The sequence below is a fragment of the Ursus maritimus genome, unplaced genomic scaffold (assembly GCF_017311325.1).
Source record: "Ursus maritimus isolate PB19 unplaced genomic scaffold, ASM1731132v1 scaffold_15, whole genome shotgun sequence".
NCBI lineage: Eukaryota > Metazoa > Chordata > Mammalia > Carnivora > Ursidae > Ursus > Ursus maritimus.
This window is the reverse complement of record NW_024423897.1, coordinates 30,538,165-30,555,808: the sequence shown is the minus strand read 5'-3', so window position 1 is coordinate 30,555,808 and position 17,644 is coordinate 30,538,165. Positions and strand designations below refer to the sequence as shown.

Genomic DNA, 17,644 nt, shown 5'->3' with positions numbered 1-17,644 from the left:
CTGGAAAATAAAAAACAAGGCACCACCCTTGACAGCATGGCCTTTACACCCTGAGGTAAAGAGTGGGTGTGCTGGCTTCAGATCCCTACTCTGACGTGGTGGTGTTCCAAGGCATTTCCCCTCTTAATAGGAAAGGGAGTGGAATTAGCTTATCCACACCACCCTGGGGTTCAAAGGGAGCAGTGAGCTAACAACAATGCCCAGTGCAGTCATCAGTGGTAAGGGAAAGCTTACGTACAGTAATTCTTGAAATCCTTCTCCTTCTGCTGTTTCTCTGGAGCAAGAAAATTCACTGAGATTTTGTGCCCTGTGGTATGAAAGTCTGGGCTTTCTTCCCCTGAGCTAATTCTCTGCTCCTTTTACTTCACCTCTTCAGTTCCAGGATCCCACCCTGTGCCCCACCCTTTCCCTCCTCTCGGTTAGGATTTTTCCTAGGCCACCCCTGCTGATGTGGGTGCTGTTGCCAGGCCACTGTGAACGTCACGTCTGCAGTGCATTCCAAAGTACTTGCTCATCCATGTCTTGGACCACAGCCAGTAAGGGATTTTTTTCAGTAAGAGCTAGGCTACCACCCTAGAAGCTGTTAACTTAGATGTGTGTTGGAGACATTAATTACCCAAAGTCTTTCATTTTCTTTTCTGGCCTTTTTTCTTGGGAAGTGTGTTTAAGAAAGAAAAGGAGTAAAGATGGGTGATAAATTATTGTCCAGAATTATTTCATCCTCAACTTTTTCTGGGAGCGATTCTAATAGTAACACTTAACGGGGGGGGAGGCATTTAATAAATGAAACACACTGTGAATTCATTGAGAGAACAACAGTCCCCTAAAAACCCTCTTGTCAGTAACTGGTCAAATTCAGAGTATAGTTCCACAGTTCTTTATTAGCAATGCTAGAATCCCAACAGTTCTGCCTACCTACAGTATAAGATGTAAATAGGACTCCAAAACTCATTTGGCAGCAAAATCTAACCTGAACGTTTATTCTTTTGCTAATCCCAGCTTGCACAAATATGCTTCGGAAGAATTGCTTACTGGATGCTGCCCATTTGTTTCATTCAGGAGGAAAAATTTTTAATGTGAAAACTTCACAATTTGCCTCTTTTGGAGTAGAATGGGATTGGGATCAGGATAGAAAACTTAAGGCTGGGCGATTATTGAATCCTTTGCCTTATCACTCTCCATCCAGGAGCTGTGCGGGAGCTGCAGTGGGACTGGCCTCTGGGACTTGCCTTTCTGCAGTAGGGGTGAAGCCCCAAAGTGGCCAGCACCAAGTAGGATGGACCCTCTACTCCCCCAACCTGTGGCAGCTGGGGAATAGCTGGAGCAGGGCTGGGCAGGATACAAAGTCCCGGGGCACTGGGGCACTGGGAGTGAAGGGGGCAAAGACGGAGCCAAGCCAGGAGGAGGCCCCGACCCCTGCCTGGACCTGCTAGGATTCAAGTCCAGGAGGGGTTGGAGCCTGAGGCCAGGCCAGGGGAGTGCTGGTTCTGTCCCTGCAGGCTGTGAGGATCACAGATCCCACTGTGTGCAGCCTGCACAGCCTGGCGGCCCCAGCTCTCTCCCAAGAGCATGGCGCCAGCTGACCCAGCTCGCTGCAGTGAGTGATGGGACTCTAGCCAGGGGATCTGCCAGGGCCTCCCACAGCCAAGGACACTGAGGTCTCTCAAACCCAGCCTGCCTTCTGGACCTTTCTTTTCCTACTTATTTTTTAATTTTATTTTATTTAAATTCAATTAATTAACATATAGTGCATTATTAGTTTCAGAGGTAGAGGTCTGTGATTCATCAGTTGCATATAACACCCAGTGCTTATATCACATGCCCCCCTTAATGCTCATCACCCAGTTACCCCATCCCCCCACCCCCCTCCTCTCCAGCAATCTTCAATTTGTCCCTATAGTTAAAAGTCTCTTATGGTTTGTCGCCCTCTCTGATTTCATCTTATTTTATTTTTCCCTTCCTTCCACACGAAATCACCTTTGATTGCAGTAAGAGAATTTTACAGAATTCATCTTTACAATTAATTGGCGTTCAGGGAACTGAGTAACTGTTTCTGGATTCTTTTTGCAAAATATCAAACACCTAAAAATTATTCTTACCGGGGCACCTGGGTGGCTCAGTCCATTAAGCGTCCGCCTTCCGGGCAGGTCACGGTCTCTGGTCCTGGGACCGAGCCCCATATAGGGTTCCTTGCTGAGCGGGGAGTCTGCTTCTCCCTCTGCCTCTCCCCTCTGTGCTCTCGCTCTCTATCGCTCTCAGATAAATAAATAAAATCTTAAAAATATATACTCTTACCAACATAAATGCGAGTTTGCTCACAGGGGGACAGCGGCTCCTGACTGACGGAGACCAGGAAGAGGGGAAGGCGGGAAGGCGCCACAGAGCTGGTCTCCAGGCGCGGGAGAGACAGAGCCGGCAGGCGAGGGGGAGGGGAGGGAGGTGGGGAGGAAGGTGGGGAGGGGAGGGGGAGGGTCCCTAGGCGTCGCGGCCTCCAGGTGCGACGCGCTCGGGACTCGGCTGAGGGGCTGCGCCCGGCAGGGCTGGAGAGGGATCTGGCAGGTGTGGGAATCATAAATGATCCCTCAATGGTCTAGAATTTTAACCGGGGGAAAACCCCAGAAAACAGGTTATCTGATTCGGGCGAAACTGCCCAGCTTGTGCGCCCTTTGCGCCCTCCGTGCACCTGAGCCCGGCGCCCAGCTAGCGCGCCGGGAGCCGCCTCACCTCACAGCCCGCCTCGCCATCTTCCGACTTCCAGAGCGCTAGAGCTTGTTGTGTTTTGTTTTAGTCACACACAGTCCCTGGGCGGCATCAGGGGCCAGAGGCGCCTCTTCCACGAAAGGAGCCCTTTTCTCCACCTGGCAGAGCCGGGCAGGAGGCATGAGCAGCGGTTCTAGCAGTTTCCTGTGGAAGAGTGAGGTGAGTTGTTTATTCCCCCGGCTCGCCCCAGCCGCTGCACCAGGTAAATTACCTCATCTAAAGGCAAAACTGCGGGGCGCCTGGGTGGCACAGCGGTTAAGCATCTGCCTTCGGCTCAGGGCGTGATCCCGGCGTTCTGGGATCGAGCCCCACATCAGGCTCCTCCGCTATGAGCCTGCTTCTTCCTCTCCCACTCCCCCTGCTTGTGTTCCCTCTCTCTCTGGCTGTCTCTATCTCTGTCGAATAAATAAATAAATAAAATCTTAAAAAAAAAATAAAAAATAAAAAATAAAGGCAAAACTGTGGTGAGGTGAGCCTCTCTGCCAGCACTTTCTTTGTACAACTCCCTCATTCTCCTGTCCGTTGTGATGTAGGGAGCTAATGCTCTGGTCGGGCGCCGGCCTGGGAGTGCTCCCGCATCCACGGCTGTCTTCCTTCAACCTGTCCACACCCGCTGTCAAACACGCCTCAGTTACCGAGCTGGAGGGTGCATTTGTTGTGTATGGCAACGCAGCGATCCTTACAGGCCCCGCCTACAAGTACACAACCGCTCCAAAGTATTTAGTGAACCAAAACATTTAGTCCTGGGGCATTTCAGAAGCAGGGCATAGAAAGAGGTTCCAGCAGAGCCCACTGAGAACGAGTGTCCGCTGCAGTAAAAGGAAAACGAGGAGAGTGGGATACGGTGGAAGCCAAGGAAATAGGCTCCCCAGGAGTCTGGTGAGGATGGAAAAGTCTGGCTGTGGAAATGAAAGTCTCATCGTAGAGGTTTAGGAGAGGCTGGGAAATGAAAAATGGAGATGGTGAACATATGCAGCTAAGGTGACTTTTAAAAATATATATTCTATTTCTGGGGCGTCTGGGCGGCTCAGTCGTTGAGTATCTGCCTTCAGCTCAGGTCATGATCCCAAGGTCCTGGGATAGAGCCCCACATTGGGCTCCCTGCTCAGTGGGGAGACTGCTTCTCCCCCTCCCTCTGATGCTGTCCCTGCTTGTGCTTTCTCTCGCTCTCTCTCCCTCTCTGTCAAATAAATAAATAAAATCTTTTAAAAAGAAAAAAAAAGAAAGAGAAGTTGAGATAATGCAAATATTCTGCTTCTCATTAAAGTCCCTCTCCATATTTAGTATCCATTGGCAACTCCTGTCCAAATAAACGTTTAATGTATTGGTTGCAAAATGATTTTCCAATGCTAGCTCTCTATACATTTTTCCATTGGAATGCTGCTTTAAGAAAGAATCTTCCATTCTTCTCTAATTGTTTATTTTAAAATTAGTATAGATGAATGAATTTCTGTCTTTACAAGTATAATCCATTCTCTCCCTATTTTGATTTTCAAATTCTTTTTTTTTTAAGATTTTATTTATTTATTACAGAGAGAGCATGAGCTGGGGGAGAGGTAGATGAAGAGGGGGAGGCAGACTCCTCACTGAGCAGGGAGCCTGGTGCAGAGCTCAATCCCAGGACCCTGAGATCAGGACCTGAACCAAAGGCAGCTGCTTAACCACCTCTAGGCACTAGATCTTCAAATTCTTAAGTGCTTTTGCGGTGAAGCAGAGAAATGAGGTAGCTGAAGATAAATGAAGGATTTTCTAGATTTTTTTAAAAAATGTGTTCTATAAATACAGTTTGTGTCCCAAAGGGAATGAATCTATAGTTAAGGAGAAATTCTTGATGAAGGACAGTGGCTATATTTTCCCTTTAAGTAGGTGAAAGGATATGTAATACAAAGAGAATTCGGCCTTAAATAGAACACCTTTAAAGAAAAACATTCTGGGGCGCCTGGGTGGTGCAGTTGTTAAGCCTCTGCTCAGGGCATGATCCCGGTGTTCTGGGAGCGAGCCCCACATCGGGAGCCTGCTTCTTCTTCTCCCACTCCTCCTGCTTGTGTTCCCTCTCTCGCTGGCTGTCTCTCTCTGTCAAATAAATAAATAAATAAATAAATAAATAAATCTTTAAAAAAAAAAAAGAAAAGCATTCTTTGAAATTCACCATCGACAGCTCATCTTTATTCTTCCTCTACATTATACATAGTGTGAAAGGCAATCTCCTTATTCCACAGTGGGGTGGAAATTTAGTTTGATCACATTGCTGCACTGTCAGCCCTGTCCGCAGAGTTCATTTCAGCCATCTTTTAGCTGTGACATTTATCTGGCCAAAGAGCAGGCAAAAGGTCTACAGCCTCCCTTAGGGTGCCATACAACAGTGGCCATTCTGAGGTAATTCTGTCCTTTTCTGCCAAACAGGCAGCATCCAGTCAAGCAGCAAAATGTCTTACGTTCTTACAAGTGCTTCCTAAATGTTCTGAAAATTATTTCTAGGACTGTACAACATCATTTGCTTTCTGAGAGATACATCTTGGTTCCCTTCTGGATGGGATGTGGATGTGAATGCCACAAATTTCTCTGCTCCTAGGAATTCTGTCTATGACTCTTCTCCAATTTGTTGATTTCGTGTATATTGTCTGTAGAGGATAATGATCACAGGGCATATCAAATTACTTCTTGTTAATTCCATGGGGTTATTTCTAGAATCTATAGTGCCTGTTACACATTGATCTCATTTTGAGAGTTTCTCTCATAATAAGAAAAGTCAATTCCATGGAATTTAAACTCTCCTAGAACTTAACAAGGACAGAAACTTGAGCAGAGGGAATAGTAACTTGTTGAAGATAACATTTGCTAGGAAATTTTTTTTTATGATTTTATTTGTTTATTTGCCAGAGAGAGAGAGAGAGAGAGAGCACAAGCAGGGGGAATGGCAGGCAGAAGGAAAAGCAGGCAGAGAGAGAAGCAGGCTCCCCGCTGAGCAAGAGCCTGACAGTCCCAGGACCCTGGGATCATAAGAGCCAAAGGCAGACGCTCAACCAACTGAGCCACTCAGGTGCCCCAACCAATGAGTTTAAATACATAATGTATATTCCACAAGGAATAAAAATATTACTCTTGAAATCTAGGGGAAAGGTCAAGATAAAAACAAATTCCTGGCAATGCCTCCACTTCAACTTAATGTCTTTCCTTTCTTACATGCTTTCATTTGAAATAAAGGCCAATCAGAAAGATCAAACTACTTAAAGAACCACTAACGTCCTTGGTGTATACTGATTTCATTAATTCCTTAATGTCAACGTGTTACAGGCAAAGACCACCAGGAATATACTTTCAGTCAAATAAGTTGGTTTATTACTAATGACACAAGATGAATTTATGCGATGGGGAACCATGAGGTGTCTCAATATGAGGGTTTAGACATATTGTAGGATGTGTTTGGGCTTGTTTACTGACCCTGTGGAGGGTTTCAGCAAGCAACTTTTGCTCTGCATTAGATACTATAAGGAGTCAGAGGTAATTTTATGATTCAATATATTTTTAAAAGATTTATTTATTTATTTGAGAGAAAGAGTATGCGTAAGCAGGGGGAAGGGCAGAGGGAGACAGAATCCTCAAGCAGATTCCCCACTGAGCAGCGAGGCTGATGTGGGGCACTATCCCAGGACCCTGAGATCATGACCTGAGCAGAAATCAAGAATCCAATGTTCAATCAACTGAGCCATACAGGTGCCGAGCTATGACTCAGTATCTTGATAAATCTCTCTGGAAGAATGGAAGTCTGGACAGAGAGCTTAGCTAAAATGGGTAAAAAAAAAAAAAAAAAAAAAAAAAGCAGCAGTCCACTGATATTATCGAGGACAGGCATGTTTGCTTATTTTTGTGGTTAGGGTAAAATTCATGTTTTTGTCTCTGATCAGATATGATTACGGGGTGGTCTTGTTTCTGTCTTGATGCTTTATTGGCACTGGATGGCCTTGTATGATGGTGATGTTCTAGGAAACTGTTTATATTCAACTGAAGAACATCAGTGCCTACCTATGAGTCCCAGCTAGCTCATGGCAACACAGACATAGTACATAGCATCATCCTGCTCTGGGATGTCAGGGCTGATTTTGTCTTTAGAGAGTAGATTTGAAAATCTACATAAAAAAGCATACATAACAATTAACCATATAAGCAAATTAAATCAACTGATGTCATGAACATAACTGAAACTTAGGTTATTTCTTATAAATGCCTCTGGTTTTCATAAATGAAGCATACCTTCCCAAGATGGTATAAGAGTTACTTTTAACCAATCAATGCCCAACCACCTGGAAACCCCCATTGTAATAACCAATCATGGTAAAGGTCAGATTCCTCACTATCATTTTATAAGCTACCCTGTAACATCAAAGCCCTGAACTTCAGACCACTTTTGCACTTGTATTCTCCTTCTTTGTGAACAGTTTGCTTCTTACTCACTGAAGTATTTATATTGATTTTTGGTATATTTTTTTTGTAAAGTTACTGGCATCAGAAGTGGAATTTGAAAAAGACCCTTGAAGAACCCCCAGTCTGGTGAGTAACTGAGAGCTGTACCCATTGAGTCCATTCTGCTCCCTGCTTTCTTGCTGATCATGGAGTTCCAGGTAATCTCTCCCAAATCCAAGCTTCACTCCCATATGTTGACCTCTCCAACTGATTGAGCAACTTCGTTGAAGCTTCTGGGTAAGTCACACTCCTATCTGTAAGGAGAGAATGCCCAGGCTTCCCTGGGTTTTGGAACAGTGGCAAATTCCTTGGCTCCCAATAGATTTGTTGTCTTAGGAAATCTAAAGGCAGAGATGAGTTCCACCTGATCCAACACTTGGAGCAGGATCTTGTGCCTTTTTGGAAAACTGGTAAAAACTTGTGGATAATCTGAAGTTGCAGTGGCCACTTTAGGGAACTTTTAACTTCAATAAAAAAGTCTATTTCAGGGGTGCCCTTCAAAAGAGAGAACCCCTGACCTCTCCAAGACAAGGGAATGCACTCTGTTATTGGTATGCAGAAGTTTCTAAAAAACAAAAACTCCAAAAATAGGTTCTCTGAAAATTTTATACCAGTAAATTAAAAAACTTTATTGAAAACCTGTACCCATCCCATCAGGTAAGCTTAATTTTACGGCATCTACCAAAAACACAGTTTGGACTCAGCTATTCTTTTGAACTTTGAATTATTATACCTGACACATTGGCTAAGATTTTAAAATGATTGCTGTAATATTTGCATTTATGTGTTTATTTATATCTATGTATGGATATATATTTTTGTGCACTAAAACTGCAGTAGAGGACTGATGTTAGCCTTCAGTGGGCCATTTCAAGTGAAACTCAAGGAGATATCAAAAATAGGAACAACTGGAAAACCAGTTAAGTAGAGGCAGGCAAGCAATATTTTTGAACAATCAGATATGCTAGAAACAATATATTAAAATGACCTAAGGGTCTTTCACATGTCTGTGTGGAAATCAGTAAACAAATTATACCTTGTGATGTGCAAGTCCTTGGAGAACTGCTTGCAAGTACCAATACCCCCTTATCCTCTCTGTATGTATAATCTCCAATAGCTAACAAGCTTCAGAGCAGTTCTTCAGAGCATCTAAATACTGTCTCCTGGGCTATAATCCTCAGTAAGAAAATGAATATAGCATTTACTAAGCTATTTTGAGGTTTGCTTTCGGTTCACATTAGGTATACGTGTTATTTTTCTAAAGAGCTCTAATTAATAATCAAAAAGTGGGACGGCATCTGCATAAATTATATCTGAAACTCTCAGAAATATAGAAACAAACCCACATGTTTTCCAGGTATACAAAAACTGGAATAATCTTCAGTAAATTCAAGCCGCGATTTCTCTCTTTATCACACATGCTGGGAGCACCTGGTCCAGCGGCGGGTTGGTGGCGGCACAGCTCCCTTCCCTGGGCCCGACGCCTCACGGCTCTGCGCTCCCTGCGGCCCCTTGCTGGTCCCAGCTCCGTTTGGTGCCCTGTGTTGGCCTGTGTCAGCCTCGGCTCCACGACTTGCACGGGCAGACCGTGCGCCCTCCCACTTCCTGGCAAGCAGAGCCTGGCTGGCGCTCTCCCGGTGGCAGTGGCACTGGAGGCGCAGAGCTGGGTGTGTTTCCTTGGCGTCGCCCCTCTTTCGCTCAGCGGGCGGTTCCGTTGGCGGTCCTAGTGGAGCCCGGAAGCCGGGGGTCCGGGGTCCGGGGCAGCACCTGAGCCACAGTGCGGTCCTGCACCCCGAGGCCTGTTCCTCACCACCACGTTCACTAGCAGCGCCCACCAGGCAGTTCTGGATCTCGGTGCCACTAACTGGCCGAGAGCAAAGTTCAGGGTCGCGGGGTGCCATCCCTTCCTCTGTCCCAGGACGGCTAGCGCCGGGCCTTCCCCTTAGCACTTTGGCCAGTAGCTCCGAGCCGCCGGCCTGTCACCGCCCGGATTTGTGCCCGTGTCCGCCACAGCGCCACGCGTTTGTCACAGCCGGACTGTTCTCAGCGACGGCACCGTTGAATTCGTAACGCGGCTGTTTCTCGGGGGCAACACCTCTAGTTTCGCCCACTTTGCATTTCTCTAGTCACGCCCATCTGGCCATTTCCAAGGTGCAGTTCCCCTACTTTCTCCGACCATAAGGTGTCTTGGTGGCGGCGCGTCGGCCAGGGACCAGCCCCGCCACCTCTGCTGGTCCCTTTGCTGTAGAGACTGGCCGCCCTCTCTCTTTCCCAGCGACCACAGCGACGGTAGATCGCCTCCCTCCTGACATTAGAACAATTATTCTCTGTCTCTGAAGCTCGAGATTCCGCGGTCACCATCCATTTCTTGCTTTTTTAGCAGATTTTGACTTAGCGGTGCGTGGGATTTCTTTGTGGTAGCAAGTCCGCTGTAGTCCGCCCAAGACTTTCACAGCTTGTACCAGTCCCGGAACCGCGGCAAGGACATTTCCCAGCCGCACCAGACCAGGCTTTAGGCAATCAAGGGTTTAGCCCTGCGGGGACTGCTTACTAAGAGGAAGTCCACGTGGACTCCTGGCAAATCAGTATTTAATCCTGCCTTGGAGATTTCTTACTGCGACCAAATCCCGGTTTAGCGATTTCTTAGCGCAACGTGAGGCGCTTTCGTTGAGCCAAAGTTTTCCAGTCCTCCTAAGTCCAAATAAACCCATGCCTGGGATATCTAAGATCCAGTGAATTCAATTCCAGACCGAACATGTCCAGATTTTCCAGGAAACTGTACCTGTTTATCAGGCCTGTCATTTCTCAACGGTAGCAAACTGTGGTTTGGAAACAAATATGCTTGTTATTAGGTCCGATGGAAGTAGGAGTCTATTGGCAAAACGGACTTTTTTTGGTGGCATTTAGTTGTTTTCCCCTTTGTGTTTTGTTTTGTTCTGTTTTGTTTCCAATAAGAAGTCCGCCTGAGCTATGCTTTTTATTACTAAGTCCAAGAGAAGTCCACTTCAACAGACTACAGAAATTTCTTATTCTTGGGAATTTTAGGAAATTCAGAGTTAACTGCTATTGATTGTCAGCCTCATAGAAGTCGATGTATGTTTGCTAAAGCCATTTTTGACTTGGAGTAACTCTGGGGTATTCTGCCTGAGCTATGGTTGCATCAAGTCCTTAGAAGTCGATGCGTACTGGCAAAAGCGATTTTTCAGTCATACCGATGATGGATTCGCCTCTTCAAAGTCGGTATAAACTGGGGAAAATAATAATGTCTTCATCATAGCAACTTCTGTAAATCTAGATTTAGCTGCGTTTCTGTTTATTATGGCACCAAAGTCGGTGTACATAGGCAAAAACGATTTCTTAATCATAGTGAGTTAGGCCTTAGGAAACATGAGGTCAGCCAATCATTTGTTAATATGAAAGTCTGTAAAATCGGTATATACTGCTGAAAACAGTTTCTTCATCATCGGAAGTTTTGGTTCTTCAAGAGACAGTCTGCCTTAGCTGGTCATTCCTAGCAGTACCAGGTTATGTTTTGTCAATGGGAAGTTTGAACTTAATTGTACTTTTTAATACAGAGTCCAGGAGAAGTCAGCGTCCACTAGCTGAAAAGATTTCTTGTGCACAGCGAGTTCAAGGCAGTCCTGATTTCTCTATGTTTTTGTTTAATGACCCTGTAGAAGTCAAGTTCTTAATCATGGCAATGCTGTGTTCACAAGTGAGGGTGGCTGTGGAGTCCACGCAGACAGGCTGATGAGATTTTTTTAGGTGTAACAAATACCAGTCTGGTCGAGTCAGCCATTTCTTAGTCCTCCTTCCTCTCGGTCTGTGTGTACCGAATACCGGATTCTGCGGACAGGAATATCATAATCACAGGACAGCACCATTTAGAATGTTTGCAATTTCTTTCCTTGGGTGAGTTCTGTAGATGTATTTGCTCCGTTAGTTTCTTATTTTCCTGCGGTGTATTTTCTTCTGAAATCTACGCATTTTGATTTCCTTTTCCGTTAACAAGGGTTACCACTGATGTCTCTAGATTTCTATGTACATTCTGGCAGTTTATCGAACGCTTATTTTATTCGTTACTTACTGAATTTCACCCTGAATTCCACCCATATTCTACTTATTTCCTGGAGCATTTCGCCACTCAGCTGCATGCTGACCTGTGTTCACCTACAAGCCAGAGAGCAAAGCTCGGTCTCGGCCCAGCAGGTGCTGGGTCTCTGGGCTTCTTGCAGGCTGCACCAGTCCTTCTGCCAGACAGAAGGAGCACTGTGTCTGCTTTATGGCCTGTAGCTCCACTCCGACCATTCTTGGTTTGGGCACATTTCCTAGTGCCTACTGAACAGTTTCTCCTACGCAGTTTCTCCTACGCAGGCCGGAGCCTTGGTTTTTCTTTCCCTTTCTCAGTCCCAGCACCACTGGTTTCCCTGGGCTGGCCTGTCCATCATTAAGCGACAACATGTGAGGTCAGCTGGTTTAGAACTCGAGCTCGAAAGCTATCCTCTTCATGCCCTTATTATCCTATGTTTTCTTTGTTGGGTTAGTTTCTGTACGGTATGCTTATTTTTCCCGTTTCATTTCGGTTTGTTTTCTTTCTGCTTTGTTTTGGTAATGGAACTACCACCTCCTGCTTGAGTTCTGGGTGTGCTCTACAATGTTAGCCTGTTTCGTTTTTTCTACTGATTTGTTGCCACCGAGTCTCATGACTTCTACCTTGCCTCCTCCCACAAGCCCAGGAGAGCACAAATACCCAGACTGTGTGTGGTACTGCCGCAGGCTTTGCCAACTTATTCTGTGCAAAGCTTGAGTCCTCCGGACCAGAGGCCTCCTCTGCGATGGAGCGGCGTTTTCTGGGCTGTGCGAAAGGGGCTTGGGATTCCACCGAGGTGGCACCAGAGCCCCAGCCTCCATCTATGCTGTGCTCAGAAGGTTCTGGGCCTCACCTGCTCCCTTTCTATCCTGTGCTGGGAGAGTTCCCAGGTCAGGGCAGTGTTTTGGATTCGGGACTGCTTTCCAGTCCTTGTTGGCGGCTTCACTGGGTCTACCTGCAAAACGAAGTCTGTCCCAGAGCCCAGAGCACCTTGGAACCAACACCTGCACTGCCCACTGCGGGCCTCTGGCCCGGGACACAGATGAAGCCAGAGGCAGCTGCAGGAGAGGTGGACCCTGCAGAGGAACCCGAGCCACTCACCCACCAGCAGCTTTCCTCCACCAGGACGCCCCACCTGGCGACACGAGGCTGGACAGGGAGACCTGACAGTGGGCATCCTTCAGAGCAGGGGCACAGCAGGCCTCCCCTCCTCGCCTGGGGGAGCCACATCCGGGTGTTCTCGGGCTGCCTGGAGTGGATTGGTCGCACCATGTACACCATGAGTTGCAGCTGCTGCCCCTGCATCTTTGGGTCTAAGGATCCCTGAGATTGGGGCAGGAGCCCTTTTCTAGCTTCCCTCAGGAAGGGATTCTCATTTGTGAAGCTTGCAAAATAAAAAAGTATTAAGATGTGGCTTTAGGTTTCAATGTCTAGTTCTGCTTCTCTGGCTCTGAAGTTCTCCTTTTCCTTACAGGTCGCTGACGACACTCAGGTTCCTTACATAGTCCACATCAAAAAGTAGGACTTAGCTTTGTTCCTGTTTCTTCACTTCCTAGAAGTCGGTGTATACAGAGGCAATCCCAGGAAATCCCAGTTGAGCTTTGTTTATATTTGCCACCTCAGTGGAAGTCATTGTATGATGGTGAACAAGATATCTTTCTGCTAGCAATATGATAAAAACTACCACATGGACTTGTTCGTTTTTCTTCATATTCAAGAAGTCGGTATACAGTGGGGAAAAACGATTTCTTTCTCCTCACAAGTTCTGGGACATTAGGATTTAACTTTGTTTCTGTGTACCACCTCAGTGGAAGTTGTTTTATGATCATGAACACGATATCGTTCTGCTTACAGTATCATACAAATTACCACATGGACTTGTTCGTTTTTCTTCATGTTCAAGAAGTCGGTATACAGTGGGGAAAAACGATTTCTTTCTCCTCACAAGCTCTGGGATATTACGATTTAACTTTGTTTCTATGTGCCACCTCAGTGGAAGTTGTTTTATGATCATGAACACGGTATCTTCTTGCTAGCAATATGATAAAAATTACCACATGGACTTGTTTTCTTCACGATCAAAAAGTAGGTGTACAGTAGGGAAATCATTTTCTTTCTCCTCACAAGTTCTGGGACATTACGATTTAACTTTGTTTGCATTTGCCACTCAGTGGAAGTCGTTTTATGATCATGAACACAATATCGTTCTGCTTGTAGTATCATACAAATTACCACATGGACTGGTTCATTTTTCTTCACATTCAGGAAGTCGGTATACAGTGGGGAAAAACGATTTCTTTCTTCTCACAAGTTGTGGGATATTACGATTTAACTTTGTATGTGCCATCTCAGGGGAAGTCGTTTTATGATTGTGAACATGATATTTTCTTGCTAGCAACATGACAAAAATTACCACATGGACTTGTTTTCTTCGCACTCAGAAAGTTGGTGTAGAGTGGGGGGAAATGATTTCTTTCTCCACACAAGTTCTGGTATATTACGATTTAACTCTATTTGCCACCTCAGTGGAAGTCGTTTTATGATCATGAACACGATATCTTTCTGCTTGCAGTATCATACAAATTACCACATGGACTGGTTCATTTTCTTCACATTAGAAGTCGGTATACAGTGGGGAAAAACGATTTCTTTCTCCTCACAAGTTCTGGGACATTACGATTTAACTTTGTTTCTGTGTGCCACCTCAGTGGAAGTTGTTTTATGATCATGAACACGATATCGTTCTGCTTACAGTATCATACAAATTACCACAGGGACTTGTTCATTTTTCTTCATATTCAAGAAGTCGGTATACAGTGGGGAAAAACGACTTCTTTCTCCTCACAAGCTCTGGGATATTACGATTTAACTTTGTTTCTATGTGCCACCTCAGTGGAAGTTGTTTTATGATCGTGAACACGATATCTTTCTGCTTGCAGTATCATATAAATTACCACATGGACTTGCTTATTTTTCTTCACAATCAAAAAGTTGGTGTACAGTGGGGGAAAACGATTTCTTTCTCCCCACAAGTTCTGGGCTAGTACGATTTAACTTTGTTTGCATTTGCCACTCAGTGGAAGTCGTTTTATGATCATGAACACAATATCGTTCTGCTTGTAGTATCATACAAATTACCACATGGACTGGTTCATTTTTCTTCACATTCAGGAAGTCGGTATACAGTGGGGAAAAACGATTTCTTTCTTCTCACAAGTTGTGGGATATTACGATTTAACTTTGTATGTGCCATCTCAGGGGAAGTCGTTTTATGATTGTGAACACGATATTTTCTTGCTAGCAGTATGACAAAAATTACCACATGGACTTGTTTTCTTCGCACTCAGAAAGTTGGTGTAGAGTGGGGGGAAATGATTTCTTTCTCCACACAAGTTCTGGTATATTACGATTTAACTCTATTTGCCACCTCAGTGGAAGTCGTTTTATGATTGTGAACACGATATCGTTCTGCTTACAGTATCATACGAATTACCACAGGGACTGGTTCATTTTTCTTCACATTCAGGAAGTCGGTATACAGTGGGGAAAAAATGATTTCTTTCTCCTCACAAGTTCTGGAATATTACGATTTAACTTTGTTTCTATGTGCCACCTCAGTGGAAGTTGTTTTATGATCGTGAACACGATATCTTTCTGCTTGCAGTATCATATAAATTACCACATGGACTTGCTTATTTTTCTTCACAATCAAAAAGTTGGTGTACAGTGGGGGAAAACGATTTCTTTCTCCCCACAAGTTCTGGGCTAGTACGATTTAACTTTGTTTGCATTTGCCACCTCAGTGGAAGTCGTTTTATGATCGTGAACAGGATATCTTCTTGCTAGCAATATGATAAAAATTACCACATGGACATGTTTTCTTCGCACTCAGAAAGTTGGTGTAGAGTGGGGGGAAATGATTTCTTTCTCCACACAAGTTCTGGGATATTACGATTTAACTCCATTTGCCACCTCAGTGGAAGTCGTTTTATGATTGTGAACACGATATCTTTCTGCTTGCAGTATCATACAAATTACCACATGGACTTGTTCATTTTTCTTCACGTTCAAGAAGTCGGTATACAGTGGGGAAAAACGATTTCTTTCTCCTCCCAAGTTCTGGGATATTACGATTTAACTTTGTTTCTGTGTGCCACCTCAGTGGAAGTCATTTTATGATCATGAACAGGATATCTTCTTGCTAGCAATAGGACAAAAATTGCCACATGGACTTGCTTATTTTTCTTCACACTGAAGAAGTCGGTATACAGTGGGGAAAAACGATTTCTTTCTCCTCAGAAGTTCTGGGATATCACGATTTAATTCTGTTTATTTTGCCATCTCTGTAGAAGTCGTTGTATGCTGGTGAACACTGTATCGTTCTGCTAGCAATATCATACAAATTACCACATGGACTGGCTCATTTTTCTTCACATTCAAGAAGTCAGTGTGCAGTGGGGAAAAACGATTTCTTTCTCCTCAGAAGATTTAGGATATCACGATTTAACTCTCTTTATTTTACCATCTCTGTAGAAGTCGTTGCATACTGGTGAAAACGATTTCTTGGTCCCAGCACATTGCTGAAAAACAGAACGCAGCTCTGTTTGCTTGCTTACCCTCAGAAGTCCTTGTATACTGGTGAAGACAGTATCTTCCTCCTCGCCATGACAAAAACATAGGACTTTGCTTTGTGTTTTTTGTCTTCCTAGAAGTCGGTGTACACTAGGGAAACTTCCTCCAAGCCAGTTCTGTGCAGGACTCGGGTTTGTTCGTGTTTGCTAACCCCGGGGAAGTCCTCAGATAAACTGGGGAAATCCATTTCTTGTTTAAAATGTGTTTGTTCCATTTATTATTTTACCTCTTCCTTTTTCACCTTTCCAACGGCGTGAGTCATTCAGGTCTCCGCTGTGTGCGAGCTGAGCGGGTGGGCTGCCGGAGCCTGCGGTTCCTGGCGGCTCCTCCCCTCCCCTCCCCTCCCCTCCCCACCCGGGTTTCCTGCAGGACTTTGTCACCAGCTTAGTGGCGCTTCCTCGTTTTCTGTGGCACTGCTCCAGGCCAGGAGCAGATGGTTTCCACTTCTCTTAGATGGTAGGTGCTCCCTTTGGTCGTGGTGTGGGTCCTTGGGCAGTTTTGGTCGCGTCAGCTGGTTCACGCGCGGGCAGCAGGGCATTGGAACAGTGCAAGCCTTTTGTTAGCACCTTCGCTAGCAGCACGGCGCCACTTTTTGTGTCACTGAGCCCATTTGCACCAAGTTGGCCTTTTCTTGGCACCACCATTCCTCCAAGGCAAAAGTTTCTGGGTGCCAGCACTGCTAATTCCTGGGATGGGCTGTTTCTTGGTCGCCGCTCTATCTTTTCCTCCAAGCCGGATGGGTCTTGCTAGCAACACGCTTGGGACGTCGCGTGTGCAGTTTTTCTTTAGCACTCTCACTAGCGGAGCGAGTCTGGGCTTTTTGGATCCCAGCACCGCTAGTGGAGGGCACGACCTATGACCACCCAGGCTGCTTTCCTTGGCCCGCCCCGGAGCAAAAAGTGCAGACCGGAGCCAGAGAGATCCTGGCAGATAGGACCTTCGGCAGCTGCGCCCTTCGCAGTCCCCGGATGCCGCAGCAGGCTTTCCCCTCCCACCTAGCCCCCAGTGCTCGCTTTACAGTCACCGCAACTTTGTCTGGGGTTTTCCGGGTCTAGGAGCCTTGAGATTTCCGCTCATGGCTTCCACTGTATCTTCCTCTTTGAAATGAATATCGTTTACAGTAACATCTCTCCGTTTCCTAACGAAAAAAGTTTGCTTTCATGTTCCTTTGCAAAATGCTTCTTGTCTTTCTCAGTATAATTACAGAGAAATATCAAAGGCAGGGAGGGGTGTTTGGGGAGGTCGTGTTTCTTTGGGGGGGAGGGTTGTTTGTCTTTGCTCCAGCTTTAAGTACCACCCAGGTGGCTGTGGGTGGGAGTGTAGAATGTGTAAGGAGAAAGGAAGGATCCCCTAACACCTGAGGGCCTAGCCTGACTAGGCTTTAAGAAGTGTGTCCCCTGGCTTTTTCTTTTCTATTAAAGATTTTATTTATTTTATTTTAGAGGGGGAGGGAGGGGCAGAGAGAGAGAGTGAAAGGATCTCAAGCTGACTCCTTGCTGACCACTGAGCAGATGGCCGGGCTGGCTCTCCGGACCCTGAGATCAGGACCTGAGCCAAACCAAGAACCCGGTGCTTAACCCACTGAGCAACCCAGTCGCCCCCTCCCCTGGCATTCTGAAGGTTCCCTAAGGAGGGGAAGGTTTAGGGGGTGAGCATAACTATTAACAAAAGTTGCTGCCACACTGTAAGCCTCAAAAAAAA

The 17,644-nt window shown here is 45.6% G+C and overlaps 1 protein-coding gene and 2 long non-coding RNA genes across 6 annotated transcripts in view; 2 read left to right on the top strand and 1 right to left on the bottom strand.

The window, feature by feature from the left end:
- Nucleotides 1-2,422, bottom strand: part of LOC121102762 — a 65,566-nt gene extending 63,144 nt beyond the window's left edge. The window contains exon 1 of one of the 4 annotated variants that reach the window (XR_005834864.1): nucleotides 2,296-2,422. This is a non-coding gene — a long non-coding RNA (uncharacterized LOC121102762). Of the gene's footprint in view, nucleotides 1-2,099 lie in introns of all 4 variants that reach the window. The other 3 variants (XR_005834862.1, XR_005834865.1, XR_005834863.1) reach the window with 3 other exon arrangements.
- Nucleotides 2,423-3,602: 1,180 nt separating this feature from the next.
- On the top strand, nucleotides 3,603-7,809 carry LOC121102763. The gene is made up of 2 exons (XR_005834871.1): nucleotides 3,603-3,741; nucleotides 7,255-7,809. It is a non-coding gene; the product is annotated as an uncharacterized LOC121102763 (long non-coding RNA).
- Nucleotides 7,810-12,056: 4,247 nt separating this feature from the next.
- ANXA2R (annexin A2 receptor) lies at nucleotides 12,057-12,638 on the top strand. Its single transcript, XM_040630625.1, has one exon. The coding sequence runs from the start codon at nucleotides 12,057-12,059 to the stop codon at nucleotides 12,636-12,638; it is 582 nt and encodes a 193-aa protein (XP_040486559.1).
- Nucleotides 12,639-17,644: the final 5,006 nt, after the last annotated feature.